Consider the following 21,538-nt stretch of genomic DNA (forward strand, 5'->3'; position numbering starts at 1 on the left):
AGGGAGGGGGAGGAGAGAGAAAGATTAACAAAAGGGCATCCAAAAGATGGGACAGACCTAAAACCATGTTGTGAAGGAATAGCTAGTGGTTTGAAAAATAATATTAAATACATAACATAGCAGGCTTCCATAGAGTAAAAATGGTGGGATATACAATCCCACCTCTGCAAATCTAATTATAATAGGTATCATAAAACACAATAGGCATCCACTGACAAATATTTCATGAAAAATGAGTAGTACATTATATTTATCTTTTACTGTTCTGTTGGACATTTTGACTACATCAAAGCTCTTAATATCATTAGTATATAATATGCTGCATATTTTATAACATGCTTTTGAAAGCAATCTCTTCGGTAATGATCATTTGAGCCATGAAATTGATGCCTATTATGAATTACACCATTTAAGAACACGTATATATTCTATCAAAAAACATCATATAAAAACATGTTTTTATGAAGAATTTATTTTGACTGTATTAGATTTCTTTTTATTAATAAATTTTATAGATTTCTAATAATACATATGCACTTGTTCTAGAACTTCTCCTATGGAAAGTTTTTAATAAATTCAATTTGATCTTTTGTCCAAAGAGCTTTTAGGCACTTTCAAAATGGGACCAGTTATGTTTCTTTGAGATCATAGAGATCTGCGATTTGCTACTACAGTTGATCTCAGCCTCCCATTAGTGAGTACCCTTAGTTGTCAACTCACAAAAAAGAATGGCAGCATATTATGTAAACAAGGATCAGAGCATTTTCTAAGTATTCCTAAGCAAGATACACATGAGACCATTTTCTGACTTTAAAGAAAGCATCACCCTGAATAACTAACCTATTCTGAATCAAAGTAAATTACAGACATATACTCAAAGACCGCTGCTGATCATTTCCTTAGTTGTTCAGAAGTGCAAAGTATGTTTTCAGTGTAATCATAGATATGTGGTTGTGCTTTAGAAAAACTATATATAGAAAATGGGACTTGTAATTGCCTTTTGGATGAGAAAAATATGATAAATACTCATTGCTTCATATTTTTATCTTATGAATTTCCAAAGCTTATCTAACATGCATGTACTTTTATGGAGAAAACTGGTGTATTGTTTATCTTTTTAAAAGTCAACAAGGCAAAAATTTTAAAAATATTATACTAGAATTCTTGACATTTCCTACTTTAAATGCTGTAAAGCTCATTTTTTTCTTACTGAAACTCCCAGTGTAAGTCAAACAAAAGAAGCAATGGACCTGCCTGACACAGAGAAATACATTTGTCCTCCTTTATCTGCAGCTTCAATTAAGCAAACAAACACTTTTCTTCATGGGAGACATAGAAAGACTATATTTACATAAATTTTATTATTTAATAATTTTATGATTATTCATTTTATTATTAACTGTTGATAGTCTCATGCTGTGCCTTAATTAGGAAATTAAATGATTCTATGGTGCTCCAGACTAAACCCAACTCTTCAGACAAAATGGGCCAGATATATATATGTGTGTGTGTGTGTATATATATATATATATATATATATATATATATATATATATATATATATATATATCCCTAGATCTATAAATTATATTATAATTTTTTAAGGAAAAAAGTAATAGATAGGTGGTTAGAGAGATGGCTGAGCAGTTTAGAGCAGTTGCTGCTCTTGTAAATGACTTGGGTTCACTTTCCAGCACCTACATGAGGTGGCATACAGCCACCTGTAACTCTAGCTCCAGGAAATCCAGCACTCTCTTCTGGCCTCTTTGGGCACCTGGACATATGTGGTGCACATAAATACACCTAGGACTTTTTGGAGAGCAGAGATAGAGATAGAAATTCAAGTTGATTTCAAGAGTCTTGGCTTTAACTACTTAGTGAATGGGGGTGCTTTTTACCAAGATAAGTATTGCAGGAGGACTAGCAGGTGTATAGGAACAACAGATAATATGAGCAAAGTCAATTCTGAATAAGGTGTCTTAAGGGGGTATAAATACCATATTTCTAAAATCCATGCGCCCATGTTTTATGAAAATAAATTCCAGAAGTTTGCTAAATTGTGCTGACTGTAGCCAACGGAAGCCTATGACTTGACTAACTCTAGAATGGTGAGAAGACCCTGTTCTGCATTTGCTAACCACACTCTACTTTGTTCCTGAGCAGATCTGCAAAACAGCTTGCCACTCTCTTTGTGAACCTGTGTGTCACTGCAGAGACCCATGAGGTCTCGGCTCTGTGGTTCCTGTGGTATGTGAAGCAGTGTGGGGGTACAACCAGAATCATCTCAACGACCAATGGAGGGCAGGTAATCACTGACCCAACACAAAGCCACTACTACAGAAATGGGTGCCATTCTGCCATCATGAGATGCTAATGCTTGAGACGGGCTTGTGGTTTGTCATGCTTAACCGTTGTAATTTTGAGGAGCTTTCAGAAGGGACCATCTGTTGTCTGGAATCCAGTGGCCAGCATAATTTTAAGACTAGGCTCCTCAGAAAGTTCAAACAGGAAATAGAGAAATGGACCTACCTTTTAAAGAATATACCATGCTCTGGGCTATATAGCTTAGTGATGGAGCACTTCCCTAGCATGAACTAGGTTCTAGATCAATCCCCAGCATTAAGAAGGAAAAAGAAATAAAGAAAAAGGGAAAGAAGGAAGGAAGGAAGTTTTTAAAAACCACACTACATATGAAACCACACTACATTTGTTTTATTTATCCAATGCCTGTTCTCTGAGCATTGTGTAAAGCTTCTGTTAGGCAGAGTATAAAGTGGATTTGAGTTCTTAATCTGTTTCATAGTCATGGTCATTGCCTTCACATCCTCTTTTCTTCGTTCTCCTCTTTTTCCCTTTCTTTGTGGACTTATTTGAAATACTCTTTAAAAATTAATTGAGGAACAATGATATATTCAGCAGATTTAAAAAAAAAAAAAGCTTGCTGTAAATGTTTAGCAACCTAAGTGGAAACCCAAAAACTCAAGAAAGGGGGACTAGAAAGCTAAAACTCACTTCGCAAAATTGCCTTCTAACCTTCACACTTGTCATCACATATAGACATGCACACACACACACACACACACACACACACACACACACACTTATAATCATAATCATAGAATAATGTTTAAATTAACTGCTCTGAAAATTAAGGATAAGGAGACAGTCCGCTAAACTGTGTGCAAGGCCAGGTAGAGCATTCAGAAACTCTGGAATGTGTGCAAGCAGGGTAGAAGACAGGTAGATTCAGCAAGATGAAATGACTTTGGTGGCCATAGGAGCAGCAGGCATCTGCCTCAAAATAAAATGGGTCCACCCACAATAGGATAAGGCTGGCTTGGGGGTGGAAGTATAGTGTATACCTCCATATATAACTATAGGGAAAAGAGGGGTTTGGTGCATCTGAGCCCGAGTCACAGGACAATCTTAGCAATACTCAGGAAAATGTTGGCCAAGCTGTAAGTAGAGGTCCACTAGACTCAATGGACCAGCCAAGGAATGTAGATGGGGCCCAAAGTAAGGTGGTGGCCAGGCAAAAGGGAAATGGGGATTATTCTGAGAATGTCAAGCTCAGTTTGGAGGCCTGTAATCCACAATAGTATAACTTTAAGGTCAGTTAATAAGATTATAATTTTTTTCAAAAAGAAAGTAGCCTGTAATTAGAAAAAAATCCAAATAGCAACAATAATGTAAGTAAAAATAAACCTAACTTCAAGGCATAGGAAATTATTCCCAATAATAAAATGATATTTTTATATGCCTTAGAGGAGGGATAGCCAGGAAAAACTATCTCTTAGCTGTATATGACAACTCCTATATTCCCCACCCACCTTGAGTCCCATTTTCTTCTTTCCAGGAGAGGAAATTTATTGGTGGGTCCAGTCAAGTGAGTGAACGAATAATGGATATCCTCGGGGACCGAGTGAAGCTCGAGAGGCCTGTGATCCACATTGACCAGACAGGGGAAAGTGTTGTTGTGGAAACCTTAAACCATGAAATATATGAGGTAAGCAAGACTCTCAAAGGGAGGGGAAGACATCAGAGTACCATGGGTAAGGAAATTTATATGCAACCAAGAGTAGGCCAGACTTCATAGAGTCTATTTGCCAGAGTCACACCTGCCTGAAAGAAAGCAAAAAGAGTGAAATTATTTGAGAGGAGAAAGGATTGAAAATAGACTCTCTTTAATAGGCCCTTGGGTAAGTATAAAACCAAAGGAAATATCTGATAAATATCAAACATAGCCTATGGGCCTGGCATTATCCCGAGAGTTGGGAATTTTCTGACTTCACGGGGTTTTACATTTTAGTAAAGGATTAAAGCTGTAATCAAAAATATAGTTAAAATCAAAAGTGTGTCAAATAGTGATAAGTAGTATGAAAGAAATTAAGCACGAAAAGGAGAAGGCATTCTATAAAGTATACTGGGCTGACTGACCATGTCACTTAAAATAAGGTTGTTATCAAAAGCCTTATTGAAATAGATGAACCGAGAGCTGAAGACGATGAGTGGCTCTGTGGCAAGAGCATTAAGGATGGATGCAACAACAGCCAGGGCCAGGGCCTAAATTGGGAGCATGTCTGGGCTGACCAAGGAATGCAAAGTGGCAAAATGGCAAACAAAAGAAAGGCTGGGACAAAGGATAAGAGGAAATGGGATGGAGAGGTAACTAGGGAGCAGTAAAGACTGCTTTAACTTTAACTGGGTCCTCTGGCTTCACAGTTAAAGGATGGAAAGGAGACAAAGGTAGACAGAAAGGATTAAGAAACCCTTTGTCAGCAAGCCAATTTTTTTAACCGTATTTACTTTTCTTTCAGGCTAAATATGTGATTAGTGCCATTCCACCTGTTTTGGGCATGAAGATTCACTACAGTCCTCCTCTGCCAATGCTAAGAAACCAGCTGATCTCTCGTGTGCCTTTGGGTTCAGTCATTAAGTGCATGGTTTACTATAAAGAGCCCTTCTGGAGGAAAAAGGGTAAGTTCATTCATGACATAAAGACTTATTAGACAGAGTCCAAGAAACTTTGTCTCAAGGTATGTATTCAGCTATCACTGTTTTCATTAGAATTTGGGCAGAAAATTCATGAACCTCCAGTCTCATTCTTCTGAGTACTGAGATTAAAGGTGTGTGGCACCAACTCTAGCTAGTTCGGGTTCTACACACAGTTCTTACAAATAAAATGTATTGGACAAATTCATGAATTATATTTCCTTGGAATCTGACCAATTCTTAAATAAGAATTATTCAAATTATATTTCCTTGGAATCTGACCAATTCTTTGAATAAGAATTATTCAAATTATAATTATTCAATTATAAGTTTATTTAGCCCTTTCCCAAGCCCCATGAGAACATGTGACTTAATTTTCTGATATACTTTTCAAAAGCACGGATTTATGAAGACATGGGTGAAGATGTAGACCAATGGGTGAGTGCTTCCACAGCATGTTCATGGCTCTATGTTTTATGCCCAGCTTCACACACACACAACAGGGCAACTGTGAAATTTTTCAAGCCACCTCTTATTAAATTAAATAAGATGCATTTCTTCATCCATGTACACTTATGCTACTACAACAGGAAGGCCAGTGTCCGGGGATGCTCACAAGACTGCTGTATCCTCCATTGTGTGTCTAGTACTCTTGCCACATGTAGGTACCAAACACCGGAAATGTGGCTGATGATGCTAAATCAACAATTATGTTTTGTTTTAGTTGCTTTAAATGAATATATACATCCACACATATAGTCTGTTGCCTTGGACAACATGTATAATTTTGTTTCTTCTCTGCTCATGGCTACTTAACTACCAAGTGAAGACTAGCAAAGAATAGCAAGGTGCAGACAAAGGGAAAAATGGACTAGACTGAGGAGGAAGACTGTAGATACAAGAGTGTGCTGCAGAGAATTGTGATGCTTCACAGTTTGGTGTGAGGAGAGTATTTTCTGTACCCTGTCAGCCCTTTGTATCCATGGGTGCTGCACGGTACATTCAGTCAGCTACAGATGAAGAATATTCAGAACACGTGCAGGCTGTTTGTCTCATTTCCTAAGCCATTCAGCATAACAAAATTTTATGCAACATTTGTATCCTATTAAGTATTTTTAGTAATCTTAGAATGAGTTATCATATTTAAGAGAATGTGCTTACCATATGTGAGGGATTTGTACACCCAAGTCCCTCTGGGTGTTTTTGGAGCAAATCCTCCTAGACACTAAGGAATAGACAATTGGTAACTGTCTTCAGCTACACCTCAGTTTCTTTACTCCCCACCCTGCAGTACATCCTGGTTAGTGCTCCTCCTACTGGATTGACACATCCACTGAACAAGTATTCTACCCTTTGCCAAGGACTCACCTTGAAAAAAATGTTCTTTTGCCCTTTGTATCCAAAAGCAACAGCATAATTGGTTGATTTTCTTTTTCCTGAGACTCAGGTTAGGAGTTTTAGGTGGCTGGCTAGGGGACGGTAGATAGCATTTAGGATGGGAAATCTAGACTGTTTGGGTTTTTGTTTGTTTGTTTGTTTTATGTAATTAATTAGTTAGCTTTCTATCTAACTTTTTCAGACACTCTATTTTGATCATTGTCTTTCACCGCCTCGAACTCTCTGCAGATCCTCCATACCTCCCTACTAAGCATTTTTTAATGTAGCTATGGGTGTCCTAGAACTTGCTATATAGACCAGGCTAGCCTGTCTCTGTGTCCAAAACACTTGGATTACAGATGTGTATCACCATGCCTGTCCTTAAAAAATGTTATTATAGTAAGTTTGAGTTGGCAGATAAAGAACCCATGAATACAGAGGACCAACTGTATTTTGTTCAGAGGGTGATTATGAGACAACTTTTATTCAGAATGAATTGAAATTTTACCCACGTTGCTATTCTTTAAAAGGATCTTCAGAAGTCAGGTTTGGAATGAGACTCTGGTTTATTTTAGTTTCCCATGTTCTCTCTGTCCTGTGTCCTAAAAGTCAAGGGCTGCTTCAATTGGTCTTACATTACCACACACAGCAGCACACATCTGCAGCTCCAGATGTTCAAAATGCTGAAGTAGGAAAGCCACATGAGACCAAGAGTTCATGGCTGGCTTGAATAATATAGTGAGACCCTGCCGCTAAAAGAAAAGTTGAAAGCGGAGCAACTCCTCATGAAATAGGAAAATTCAGCCTCAGTGTATTACATAGGTGGTTTTAAAATCACTAACCAGCTGAGGTTCATGCCTCTACCTCCCAGGTGTTGGGATTACAAGTATGCACCCAGTTTGTGCAGTGCTGGGGAACAAACTCAAGGCTTTGTCCATGCTAGCCAGGCACTATACCAACTATGCTGAAACCTCTGGACCTACTCTGATTTTTTTCATAGAGCCATGATTGCCTAGCCCTCTCCTTGGCATCAGTATAGCTTGCTTTCATACCCTTAAGAGTATAATGTGCATCAGGATGGACAGATCTGGGCCCAAAGGTTCTGCTCAAACCACTGCACTAACCAAGGACAATACATGCAGCAAATATAGACCCCCTACTCAGACCTAGCAAATGGACAAGACATTCTCCACACTTGAGTGGAGAGTGGGAACTGACTCTGACATGATCTCTGGTTCCCCCATATTTGACCACTTCCCCTTGGTGGGGAGGCCTGGTGGCACTCAGAAGAAGGATAAACAGGCTACCAAGATGAGACTTGATAGCCTATGATCATATAGTGGGGGAGGAGGTCCCCCTCAGTCACAGTCATAGGGGAGGGGAATAGGGTGAAAGCGGGAAGGAGGAAGGGAGGAAGGGAGAGAGGGAGGGAGGGAGGGAGGGAGGGAGGGAGGGAAGAACAGGTAAATACAAAGGATGGGATAACAATTGAGATGTAATCTGAATAAATTAATGTGTTATGTTTGGCCTCGAAATTCCTCGAAGTTGAAAATTGTGTTTCATTGCAATTGCTGTAAGCAAAATGATATTGACATGTTCATTCGCTTCACTATTTTCTAAGATTTCTGTGGAACCATGGTTATTGAAGGAGAGGAAGCTCCAGTTGCATACACCTTGGATGATACCAAACCGGATGGCAGCTATGCCGCTATAATTGGGTAAGGCACAATTATAGTATTGTAACTGCATTTGCTATTGGCAAGATAATAAAATACTATTGATTAAGGCATACAAAGCTTTTCTAAAACAAAATTTTATGTTATAATACTATTCTACAAACACAATCATAGAAGTATTCTTATTGCTTCTTTTTAAATAATAAATATCTAGATATCAAAACCCAATAACCTTTCAATTTTGTTATATTCTTTCTCTACCTCATATTATTGTATCAGTAGATATATTTTGGAGCCATCTTTACATGATAGACTGATACTAAGAAGAGAGTTTTTCTAAGAGTACTTCTTAAGGAGACTTGTGGGCAGCCATGTTGTTTACTATGTTTTCTGTTGCCATAACAAGTACTTAAGGCTAGGTAGCTTATAAAGAGAAAATATCCACTGTAGCTCACTTATAGAAGTCCAAGAGCATGGAATCAATATTTACTAGGCCTCTGATGAGGGTCTTATGCTACTCCATACACAGCAGAGGGGAAGCAAGGGTGCAAGCAGAGAAGCCAAACTTGCTGTATAAAATAACCCACTCTCCCAAGAAGCAGTCCACTGTCATGGAAACCTTATTAATCCTTTAAACTCTTCACAATTCAAAATGTTCTGAAAGGCCCTGCCAGCCCTCAACCCTACAATATTGTGAATGGAATTTCAACATGAGTTTTGGAGGCCAGCCCTAGCTTCAACTTGCCAGGGAAGACCAGTACAGCTGAAGAGTGTTTGGAGGCCAGTACTTGATGCAAAGATGTATTTATTTACCTTGAGGAGTAAAAATTGAGAAAGCCATCAGAAAGCCAAGATGAGAAAAGGGTGGGCAGAGCAAGTGGCTAAGCAGAAAGCAATAGCAGGGGTTGAAATGAGACAGCATCTAAAAGGCTGAGTGTTACACAGGCATCATGGTGCAGACAGAATCAAAGGGAAAGGACTGGATGGATGGCTCAGACACAGCTTTGCGTGAGCAGTGGAGGCCCAGGTTCCTTCTTCTTGATCACCAGCCTGCTGGAGGGCAGGGAATCAATCACCGTATAACCTAGGTAGTTATTTGCGTTTAGTCCCTTGATTCCCCAAAGTCAGAAAGTGCTCCCCAGTGTCAGGAATGCAACATAGAAACGGACACTGTGAACATTAAGTTAGTATATAGATGGTTTCTTCTGCATAGCTCACAAGGCATGTGTAGCTTTATAAATTAAGCAAAAATGAAATAAAGTATTAAATTTCCCTCTTTTTCTGCTTGTTTGTATATTTTAGATTTATCTTGGCTCATAAAGCTAGAAAACTGGCACGCCTTACCAAAGAGGAAAGGTAACAAAATGTTCTTTCTTCTTTCCCATGCCTCACCATGAATCCAGATTCCTCTGTTGTATAAAAATCTTTTCTAAAAAAATTTTTTTAAAGAAAATCTTTTCTTTTTCTGAAGTATATTTCCATGTAAGAGGTAATGCCATGGAGAGCCAGTTTTTATTAAGGATGTAGACTTTAATAAATTGACCATGGCCAATTGACCCCATGCCCAAGAATATATAGCTAAAACAAATTGGACTTGGTAAGTTATAAAAAAAATAAGAGTAGATAAGGAGTAAATATGGAAGGAATTAAGGGGAAGATTGGGGGAATGAAAATGACATATATATATATATATATATTAAAATATATTTTTCAAAGAGAAGTGAAGGTCCAGATTCGTTTCATTTCTTTCCTAGTCAACAATATTTTTGAAATATCAGTCTCTTCCCCAAGGGTTAAAATGCCCATCTTCATGAATTCTTGCTCATAGAAAGAGTTCCAAGATTTAAAACAACATTACATTTTAGAAAGCTATTTATTTATATGTGTATAGGTGTTTTGCTTGTATGTATGTCTATACACCACATGTGTGCCATGCCTGGTGCCCACTGATGTTAGGAAAGCATGTTGGATGCCCTGGGACAGGAGTTTCACACACTATGAGCTGCCACATGGATGCTGAGGATTGAACTCAGGTCCTCTGGAAGGGCAGCCAGTTGTCTTAACTCCTGAACCAAACTACTTTTAAAATTTATTGGCCAAGCTATAAATCGTGCTTAAGTGTCCCTTGTGCATTCTTATTCTATAAAAGCCAACATTAAAACAGCTATATTTATTTATAGAAATATAAATATATCAGTGGCTAGATATATGTTAATTTATAAATTAGTTAATTCATCTTAATAACTTCCAATTTCCCCACTAGACTTAAGAGATCTTACTTAGTAGAAACCATTATTGGGCTAGGAACTTTATTTTGGTATGTTTCAAATTTTAGAATGACTTGGAAGGCTGGTGAAACACAGATCACTGCCTCTTTCTTTTCTGAGTCAAGGAGTTGGGGGGGGGGGCAGAACCTCAGACTCATCTTTTCTAAGTTGATTCACCAAATCATTCACTTTACTTTCTTCCTAAAGATTTTATCAACAGTCTCACTCCATTCTGATGTGTGAGCTTGTGGTTTTAAGACATGAGCAATATGGACAGGACATTCTTCACAGTTGAGTGGAGAGTGGGATCTGACTTTCATAGGAACTCTGGTGCCCATATTTGACCATGTCCCCTTGTTGAGAGGGCCTGGTGGCACTCAGAGGAAGGACAGCAGGCTACCAAGAAGAGACTTGATACCCTATGTGCATATACAGGGGGAGGAGGTCCCCCTCAGTCACAGTCATAGGGGAGGGGAGTAAGGGGAAAATGGGAGGGAGGGAGAAATGGGAGGATACAAGGGATGGGATAACCATTGAGATGTAATATGAATAAATCAATAAAATATATTTTAAAAAAGACATGAGCAATGGGACAAATCCTTGTTTTTAAAAGTTAAACTGAAGCTGGATATTTTCACATTTGCCTGTAATCTTGTCACATAAGAGGCCAAAACAGAAAGATTGTTAATGCCAAGCAAGCCTGGCCTACATACTAGGGCAGAATCTCAAACAAGAGAAAACAATAACTAGTTAACACAAAATGTCAAAGTGGAAGCAATAGCATGCAGAGTCTATTTCTTAAGGGAATATGTGCCTGTAGCCTTTTCCTTTCCCTATCTCCTTGAACCTTCACTTTGACCATTAAAACACTTGTTTCTCTGTTTTACAGAATGAAGAAACTTTGTCAGCTATATGCAAAAGTTCTGGACTCCCAAGAAGCTCTGCAGGTAAGGCTGTTTCCCAGCCTGTTCCCTGTAGGAAGAGACTTGCTTTGTCCTGAAAAGCTTCTCAAGGATGGTTCATACCAGTGGGACCCTCCAGCTTATCTTTTCCCAATAGACCCACTGAAGGGTCCGTACATGACGGGTTGATGCATAAATGGTTCCAGAAAGTGTGAGTGAGCCCTGACTGTGCAGGTGATGAGCCTAGGGACCTGTGACATGCTCCGGTTTAAGTAGTGCTTCTTCTGTCCCTAAATTCCGCAATGGCCCCAGGGTCAAGCTGTCAGGTAACAGCAGTTTGTGATTAAAGTTCTCTAGCACTGTGTGGCCTGGTTGACTGGAGAGCCTCACTTATTGAGGGAAGCAGTTGTTTTTATATTTCTCTGAGAAAGTCTCTTCTAAGAAGGATATTGATGATTAATTTCTGAGGATGAAAAAATGTTGCTTCTGTCCCTGGGTGCTTTTTATGCAAAGAACTTCACTTGCTTCACTGTAGCTTTGCTATGGGCTGTGTGAGAGGAAGGAATTCCTCAGAAGAAGGAGAACTGAAAGGGAAAACCCAACTTTTCTTTTGATTGGCTGCAGAGAGCCAAAGAAGGAAGCTCAGGAAACAGATGTCAGAACACAGCATGATGATAATGATAATACCAGAAGAGGCCAAGGACCTACTTAGGCACAGCCTCCAACCATGTGAATAGGATGCCTTAAATTACTATGCAAAGTCAGCTACACAATTGGAATTTTTTAAGAAACCCCTTTTCAAAGTCTAGTTTTGAATATTTTCCCATGCCATTTTTCTCTTTTCAAAGTGATGTGTGATGATAAACTTTCTGTTTAGAGTTATTCATTGCTGGTTCCTCCCACCCCCAGGTAGCATTGAACCTAGGATGTTGGCATGGGAGGCATGTGCTCTATCACTGAGCTGTACCGCTGGCATCTATTTTTATTTTATTTATTTTATTTTTTTATATTTTATTAATTTACTTTTGTTACATCTCAATGGTTATCCTATCCCTTGTGTCCTCCCATTCTTTCCTCCCTCCCATTTTCCCCTTATTCCCCTCCCCTATGACTGTTCTTGAGGGGGATTTCCTCCCCCCTGTATATGCTCATAGGGTATCAAGTCTCAAGTTCAAGTTTTGTAAAACTCTTGGCCAAAATACAGCCTATTAATGGCTAATACATATTTTCCAGACCAATCATTGTTTTACCCGTTCCACCATCCCATCATAATGAGTGCATAGTATGAAAATAATTCTGTCTTCAGCAAAGCTCACCATCACTTGCTTTTTAAAGATGCACACACTTCTGCTTTTTTCCCCCTTGGTCAATCATTTTTGCAAACAATATCACCTAAAAACTTTTCTCAAGCCCATTGGGCACTAAAAATTTTCGGATAGGTATAAAGAACATGAATATGGAAGCACATAGTTACTGTTTATGAGCAAGAACTTAAGATTCCACTGCCTATTCAATGATCACTCACCCTCCCACCCACCCCCCAGTGTGAGGCAGCCTTGCCAGGCCACAGAGGAAGAGGATGCAGGCAGTCCAGATGAGACTTGATAGGCTGGGGTCAGATGTTAAAGGAAGAGAGCTCCTCCTCTCAGAGGACATGGGGAAGGGGGAGGGGAGAAGAGGAAGGGAGAGTGGGACTGGGAGGAGACAAGGAAGGGAGCTGCAGTCAGAATGTAAAATTCAAAATAAAAAATTTAATAAAAAGATACTCGTGTCCAAGAATAGTGGTGTATTTCCATAATACCGGTACTTGGGTACAGGAGAGGAGAATCAAGAATGTCAGGCCATTATGCTACATAACAAGACATTTCTCAAAAAAATTAAGACATTCATGTAGGGGGCTACATGGTGTAATGGTTAGCACTCTGGACTCTGAATCCAGCGATCCAAGTTCATCTCTTGGTGGAATCTTAGTGTTTAAAAATATTAAATTAAAAAGAAAAGAAAAAACAGACATGCATGTGCCAAATGAGAAAACTTTCTAAGGTCTGACTTTATCACATGTTTATTACTGAAAGCTGCCCAAAGACCTGTTTTCAGAAATATGAGCATAATACAGCCCTATTCCTGTCCTCTGTATGTGGAGGTTCTGCAAAATATTTAGGAAAAAATGCAAGTGCATTGAAGAATCAGTGTGAAAAGTATTTGCATGGCATATATTGCATTATGTACTATTAATAATCCAGAGATGATTTAAAGCACACGGCTCTAAAGCGTGCACAGGTAACACCAAACACGATACCACTTTTTACAAGGCACTTGAGTATCTCTAGGAAGCCGGAAAGCTTGGAAACACTGCCCTTCAAATTCTGAGAGACAGCTGCAATTTGTTCTCTGCAATGAAATCTACTCGCATGTGCTTTATATGCAACAGACCAAATACCTTCCTTGGCCTCTTTTTCAAGCCTTTGTCCCTTTGCCTTACAGCCGGTCCATTACGAGGAGAAGAACTGGTGTGAGGAACAGTACTCTGGGGGCTGCTACACAACCTATTTCCCTCCCGGCATCTTGACCCAGTATGGAAGGTACTACCCAAGCACTGCACCAATACATACAGGGCTGGGACACATTCAGAAAAGCCATATTCAGAAAATAAAAGTGTGTTGGACTATGACCGAACGCCCTGCAATTGAAACCAGGATCCAAATAGGTTACTATGTTTGTCCCTGGTTTTTGCTTTCTCGTCAATAACAGAAAGGATATCCAGAATTTCCTTTGAAGCTTATGGACCTCACAAAGGAAGTCACTGCATTGCACCTTTTCATGGTTTCCACTCTTCATTCCTCCAGAGACACAAACTCCCATCAATGTAACTGAAGAAAGATGACACATAAGGAGCACTTTAGATAGCCAGAGAGTTTGTTCAGACTGCCAGTACACTGTCCTAATACTGCATCTAGAACTCCGGAAACGTCCTCAAGTGCACTTTTGTGTCAACATGGGTGTGGCTCTGTAAACTCAGAATCCGTTCTACACCAGGCAGGAAAAGGGATTGGGTTCCTTCTCTAATTCTACCAATCACCTTTTCACTCATAAACTGTTGTTGAAATTTTACTTCCCTCAGCACAAAGCAACACAAGATGATCTAGTCATAGTCTGAGTTATTCTTTAGCCACTTTGTTCTATTTCTAACACATATTGATTCATCCATTCAGGGCTCACAGGTTTTTAGCACTCACAGCATTGTACATCCAAGTACAAGCCACTGGTGCTAAGTTCAGGGCATTTGATGGCAATAGCAAGGTGTGAATTAATGACCATTACCCTGGCTCTCCTAGCAACACTAAGCTAAAATGGGAAACATAATGAAAGGGTGTTGAGAGTACAGCATAGAGTGTAGTGGATCAAGGCAATGGATCAGCTCTCCATGGAAACCCGTGGAAGAGTGTTATGACCTGCTTATCAGAAGATGATTGAAGACTCTGGAGATCATGTTTCTTATCTGCCTACAGATGCCTAAATAGAATCCAGAGAAAATATCGAGGCTAATGGGTGCTTCCCAATAAACTCCTGAGTCATTAGGTTACTTTTCAGATATGCTGAGTGTAGACTAAGTCACGAGCAATTGTTCCATTTAGTGTGCATTGAAGGAATGCCAACCATTTGCTTACCACTTCTAAAAATGTCAATATCAAGGTTGTACCTCCTTGCTGAGGAGTTGACAATGTTGAAGGCAATGCTGGGGATGAAAGGACAGAACATAAGAAGTGAAGTACTAGGGCTAGTGCTTTAGTTAAGGGGCATAAAAATATCCTAGGACCCATGGAATTGCGATCTTACCCTACCTAGTGAAATGTGCAGTGGCTTCATACCAAGGTATAAAGGGCAGAAGAAGTCTCCTGGGAAATGCAGTCTAGGTCGAATATTGTAGAGACAGCAAATGCTTAGAATACTGCAAGTTCTTATAAGGTCTTGGACAAAGCTAGGTGTGACAGGGATATAGGTGATGATGATGACAGAATAACAAAAATCGGGGATGGAGAGGTGACCTGAGTTCAGTTGTCAGCACCTACATCAGCACATTGTAATTCTAGCTCCAAGGGACCTTCTCACCTCTTTGGGCACCTGCATTCACATAATTAAGTTTTTAAGTTGAATAAAATGCCAAGGATTGAGCTAGAAAGACTGTAGGATCCTTTGTGTCATATGACATATTAGAGGTTATGAAACTTCATTTTAAAACCACTACATTGATTTGGCTTTGAATTTTGTTTTAAACCCAAAGTATAGTGTGATTTGCTATCTGGCCACTTTGTGCTGAGCTCTATCTTCAGTTTCATAGAATATCAAGAAAGAGACTGTGGGGGTTAGGAGTGCAAAGAACCCTTAATTTATCAGGCCTTAAACTCAATGTAAGAAGCAAGACAAATCCCACCACACTAGCCACTTCTGGCAACATAGAAATGCCTTTCATAACTTATTTACACAACCCCAGCCCAAGCTGGAACTGTACCACAGGATTTTCTGGACTCTGAAAGGGCCATGGCACCCTGCTGCAATGAGTCTTGTTAGGGCCCTAGATGTATCCAGCAAGTGTTTTGCTTCCAGCTAGAAGACAGAGAACAAAATAGCCAGATGAACTTTAGTAAAGAACTGAATACATGCTTCTTAAGACATTTCTGTTGTGGATGTTATAGATTAAATTTATTGCAATTATGCAGTAAGCACATGATTCACAAGGAATATATGTTGAGGTCTCTCTTTTGAGTTTCTCTCCCCTCCATCCTTATTGCATACACTATCTTCTTGCTCACCTCCTTTAGTGGAAGGAACACGATTCCTACATAGCCATTGAAGAGAAACTCTGATTTTTTATTTGTATATGCAAATATTATCATGGTTAATTCTCTAAGTGTTAGTCTTCCAGTCCTTAACTAGGGTTTGGCCACAGCACCCCCCCCAACCAGGGCTCCAACTGGCACTTCCTTCTGTTGTAAAAAGTGAGCATATGCTCAAATGCCTCATAGTTTAACAAGCATGGAGAGGGCAAATCCACCTTCTGTCCCTGCAAATACTTTATGAACATCCTCGGCTTCCCAATTATTACAGATGATGCCATATTATAATAGTTTTTACCAATACTCTATAATATAGCATCATATATTCCCTACCTTCTGTATGGCTATGATAAATGATGTTGAAGGAAAAGATAACGATTCAAGTAAAACTATTCAAGTTTTCTGATAAGAGGTCCAGCAACATACCATATTATATGAGTTAGGTTTATTCAATAGGACCAAAATACTTGACAAAATAATTTGGTTTTTTCTCATGATTTCTCATGCTATCGATCTATAATGGTGAGAAAGCATGTTAGAACAGCTCACATCATAAGAGGAAGGATGCAGAGCAAAATAGTAATAAGAAGGGGCCAGGGTGACAGATAGATAGTAGATAGATAGATAGATAGATAGATAGATAGATAGATAGATAGAGCCCACAAAGACATAGTCTCAGTGATGTATCTTCTCTAACAGACCCATTTTCCATAGTCCTACTACCTTACAATAGTCTGCTCTCATTGTCAAGCCATCAGTAGAGGCCTCATGATCAAATCTTCCCTGAAAACTTTTGTAGACATGGCCAGAAAGGTCAAGTATTAACAAACATACGCTTGGTTTTGAACTCTGGATATCCTTTATCTGATCATGGAAGCCAGAGTTTGGATGAAAATGGCTCTGGGTAGCACTCCTTTTATGGTGTCTTGGTAAGAGTAATAGTGGACTGTCCTTACAAGCTAAGTACCTGTGACCATCCCATTCCTTTGCTTAGCATGTGAGCACCCTAGAAACTAGTGATGGTAATATATCAGACAACACATAGACAATCAAAATAGAGATGTTGACATCTGCTAGACATATTTTAAATGCTGACTTGGCTGTTTTCTAGCACTGTGGCTCTTTCTAAGTCATTGTGTCACTGTATCTCTGATACTGTATATTTTTTTATTAATTTATTCTTGTTACATCTCAATGGTTATCCCATCTCTTGTATCCTCCCATTCTTCCCTCCCTCCCATTTTCCCCTTATTCCCCTCCCCTATGATTGTTCTTGAGGGGGATTTCCTCCCCCTGTATATGCTCATAGAGTATTTGTAATGTGAGATTTTAACTAGTACTGTTGTTGTAGAGTTTTTGAAAAGATTAGAAAGAAACTAGAATATAGTACAAAGGTGACATGTAGGAATGTGACCAAGACTATGTCAGAGTTGTTAGATCACTTGGCTTCAAATACTACCTCTGCCTCTTGCTGTCAGCAGACTAGAGAAAATCACTTCATTTTTGTTATTGGTTAGTTTTTAGGAAACAGACATTGAAGCAATCTGTAGACAGGATAGATATTAGACTGCGTCCTTGGGATTGACACCTATGAAGAGAGAGGAAGGAAAGAAGAGTGGGTGGAAGGGCAAGCCAGGTGCTGGTGTAGTTCCAACTAAGGTGCCAATGGACCCCAAGAGGCAGAATGGCCCTTCTAAGTGGTCTCATATTGGAGTTTGTGGTTTGCATCTTTAAAGGCTTATTTATACTAGTTAGCCACTGCATGTAGTTGGTACTGGAAGGAGGCATGAGGTAGTTTTCTCCAGTAGAAATAGTCATCACCTCCAAAGAATGCCATGCCAGCATCAGAATATCATCTTCTGGAAAAACTTTCACCAACAAACAAATCTTTCATTCTTGGTAGAGCAGTGTGTAGACTTTAGCTTTTGTTCTATTCTGCCCATGACTAAGATAATACAAGAAATGGAGAAACCTGAGGAATATTATTCCACATTGTCAGTGTCCCTCCTAGAAGATTTGAACCTACAGAAGCAAACTGGCCTTGGTCCTCATGCAAGAATTCATGTCTTGTCATATGCAATGCCATTTACTGTTCTGTTTTTGTTCCCAGGGTTCTACGTCAGCCAGTGGGGAAGATTTTCTTTGCAGGCACTGAGACTGCCTCCCACTGGAGCGGCTACATGGAGGGCGCTGTGGAGGCTGGGGAAAGAGCTGCCAGAGAGGTAGGGCCCAGAATCATGGGCACTGGGGAAAGGAGGTAACACAAAAGCTTGATAGAAAGCTCAAAGATGCTTGAGGTATTGGTAGCACCACTCACACACACCATATTCCCCATCTAAAGACCCAGGAAACACCACCATAATAGCAGTTTTAAGTCAAAGGAATGCCGTAATCAAACAAAATAATGAAAATATCTAATATTTTACCTAAAGGAGGGGTCAGAACTCAGCTGTCTATACTTCAGACATGATAGGATTGGAGACATGGTTCAGTAATTAAAAACTCTTCCCACTCTGAGAGGACCTGAGCTGGTTCCCAGTGCCCTGTAGGAGACGGACAACTGCCTGGAACCTCATTTCCGTGTGATACAATACCATCTTCTGAACCCCCAGGACACCTGAACATCACACACAGACACACATGCACAGAATTACAAATAGAGCAGATCTTTTAAAATAGAGGATCTGGTAAGGTGGCTCAACAGTTAAGAGCACATGCTGCTATTCTAGCTGCTTGGTTCCCAGCACTCAGTTTTAGGGGATATGGTGCTCCCTTTTGATCTCCAAAGCTTCCTTCAAACATCTGGTGAACTTACACTCAGGCAAGCGCACCTATATATAATTTTTAAAGATTTTATTAAAAAACATAAAAATGATGACTTAGGTCTGATGTTATAGAGTCGAAAACTATTCTATTAAGATTCAAAATTCACTTTTAGTCTTTGTTGTTGTTGTTGTTGTTGTTGTTGTTGTTGTCAAGTCTTCTAGTCTCCTTCCCATTAAAATATGCTCACAAGTACTAAAATTTATGGTGAAACTAATGGTTGAGACCTTTTACACCATAAATAAAAGATCTTCAAGGGCCTTTTTAAAGGTCAAGTTGATTGCTCTGCCCTTTACATTGACATTGTTGATGGATATCTCAAGAGGCATGCACTTAGTTCTTTTTTAGAGAAGAAAAGATAGTATCTGTTTTCCTATTTGTCAAGGTAATCATTTATTTCAGATTCTGCATGCCATTGGGAAGATTCCAGAAGATGAAATTTGGCAACCAGAACCAGAGTCTGTGGTAAGTTATATTTCATGTCTTTACTCCAAGAATGATTATTCCCAAGAACACACTTGTATATATCCACATACCTTTTCCTAATGATCCAATACACGGATGTCTAAGTAAATCACATGGTTTAGGGGTTACAGATTTAGATGAACTTTGATAAATTTATAGTGCTACATCTCATGTAGATTATTAGGAAAAATATGATTTTTGATGGTAAGGAAATATTTTCCCAGAGAGCTCTAGCCATATTAAGAAATCAGTGGGGGATGGGGCATAGCACAGTGCTTGAATGCTTGCTTAGAATGTGAACGTTGCTGGGTGTGATATCTAATACCACAAGAAACAAAGAAAAGAAAGAGAGGAAAAAAGAAAAAGTACCCTTCCAAATAAGAACTTCATGTCTATTGAATAATCTCATTTCATGCTTCTCAACAAGAGGTAGGAAAATAGAGTTTATCATCTTCTATCCAGGAGTAAAGGGATGAAACAAAAATGGAGCACATTGAAACTAAATCCCAGTACAGTTTAAAAAATAAAATGAGAAAATGTTTCAGACTCATGGGAAGGATACATAGAAGATAGAATTGTAAAGAATGGGCATCTAAAAGGTCAAGTATTCCTCTCTCTCTTGAAGCCTGAAGCCATGAAGGTAGCCCCGACACTCCAACATGACTGTCCTAGTGCATCTGCTAGGTGGGATGAGGGGAGAACTTTGCAACAAACATCTATTCTGTACATGGGCCACTGTGGTCTGAGAATAGTGGTGCTTTCAGAAAGGAAAACACATAACTTCAAAGTACCATTATGACAGAGAATACGCTGAGAGAATATATGAAAGGTGCAGGAGCCATCTCAACTTGGGAGCTGCAGAAAAAGTAGCAACGTGACATAAAGTGCCAGGTGAAGAGGAGGGGGTGAGCCACTTTACCCAGGGAATGCCATGTTTAATACCACAGAAGTTGGGATGAGTGGGTTATTCTAAAAAAAAAAAAAAAACTTGGAAGTAATAGTTTCTGGAATGGCATGCACAACTCTATACTGACACAAATGTACTCTGTTCCCAGGATGTCCCGGCACGACCCACTACCAGCACCTTCCTGGAGAGACACTTGCCTTCTGTGCCAGGCCTGCTGAAGCTGCTGGGATTGACCACCATCTTTTCAGCAGCAGCTCTTGGTTTCCTGGCCCACAAAAGGGGGCTGCTTGTACGATTCTAAAGATGGGTCTTCCACATCCACAGGCTTCTCATCCTATGTGACAGGCATTAAATACCACCTGGAGCTCACCTTCTACTTTAGGCTTAAATAAACCAAATGCAACAGAGATGAAACTTAATCACACAAAGCCTACAATAAGCTATTAGTATTTGGGTGACAGGAACACAAGTTGATGTTTTTTCCCACCTCCCATGATATGTTCCCCAATTATCCTCCTCTACCTTATGCCATGGTCACTGATGGTTGTTCCTATGTGGATTTATTCTGCATTACTAACTGGTATTGTGTTACTCAGTAGATACCCTTTAGTCTTGCAATTTTGTGCTGTGTTGCCAGTCAAATTTAATTTTCTCGAGAGTGGGACCCTTTGTCCTTCCTTTGTATCTTCTATTATGCTTCCATTCATAGATTACGACACTCGTAGGTAAATAAAAATAAAGCTGCCTGACAATACGTTTACTGTCTTTTTTGGGGGGCAATGACTTTCAAGGTATTGATAATCCAAATCAAGAATCAGTATTGGGCGTATAATTGTTATGTGAAAGCATTTAATGAGAACATTCTTAGAGCCTAGATGTTATGTGCAGTTTTTGATGGTATGATCTGTCATGGGCTCCCATGTATAAGCACTTGGTAAGTGACTTACAATTGTTCAGTAAGGATGCTATAAGACACAGCTCCTTGACTTTATCTTTTTCCAGAATCTGTCAAAATAATAGACACTAACATGCAAGATGCATGACCTATTAAATAATTATAATACATCAGTTGACCTTTAATATTTCTTATCAGTGTGGTGTTTTTACTGGGTAAACTCATTAATTGCAAACTATAATGTCACAGTCCATTAAATATTAGGTGAACTACTTTTAAAATGAGATCATTATTTTGAATAGTTCATCCATCTTGACTCCCAGGATTAATAACTAATAATAGAGTTTCTGATCTTACAGTGATATTCACGTGCACGGATTTATTGGAACTTTAGAAACT

General features: G+C 39.2%; 1 protein-coding gene across 2 annotated transcripts in view; it reads left to right on the forward strand.

The window, feature by feature from the left end:
* Maob (monoamine oxidase B) overlaps positions 1-20,672 on the forward strand; it is a 97,390-nt gene extending 76,718 nt beyond the window's left edge. For both annotated transcript variants that reach the window (XM_051140885.1, XM_051140886.1), the window contains exons 6-15: positions 2,164-2,305; positions 3,857-4,006; positions 4,818-4,977; positions 7,991-8,087; positions 9,348-9,401; positions 11,202-11,259; positions 13,699-13,796; positions 18,160-18,271; positions 19,275-19,337; positions 20,393-20,672. In XM_051140885.1, coding sequence (XP_050996842.1) covers positions 2,164-2,305; positions 3,857-4,006; positions 4,818-4,977; positions 7,991-8,087; positions 9,348-9,401; positions 11,202-11,259; positions 13,699-13,796; positions 18,160-18,271; positions 19,275-19,337; positions 20,393-20,545 — 1,087 coding nt within the window. In that variant the 3' untranslated portion in view covers positions 20,546-20,672. The remainder of the gene's footprint in view (positions 1-2,163; positions 2,306-3,856; positions 4,007-4,817; positions 4,978-7,990; positions 8,088-9,347; positions 9,402-11,201; positions 11,260-13,698; positions 13,797-18,159; positions 18,272-19,274; positions 19,338-20,392) is intronic.
* The last annotated feature ends 866 nt before the right edge of the window (positions 20,673-21,538 follow it).

The sequence above is a fragment of the Acomys russatus genome, chromosome X (assembly GCF_903995435.1).
Source record: "Acomys russatus chromosome X, mAcoRus1.1, whole genome shotgun sequence".
In the NCBI taxonomy this organism is placed as follows: Eukaryota; Metazoa; Chordata; class Mammalia; order Rodentia; family Muridae; genus Acomys; species Acomys russatus.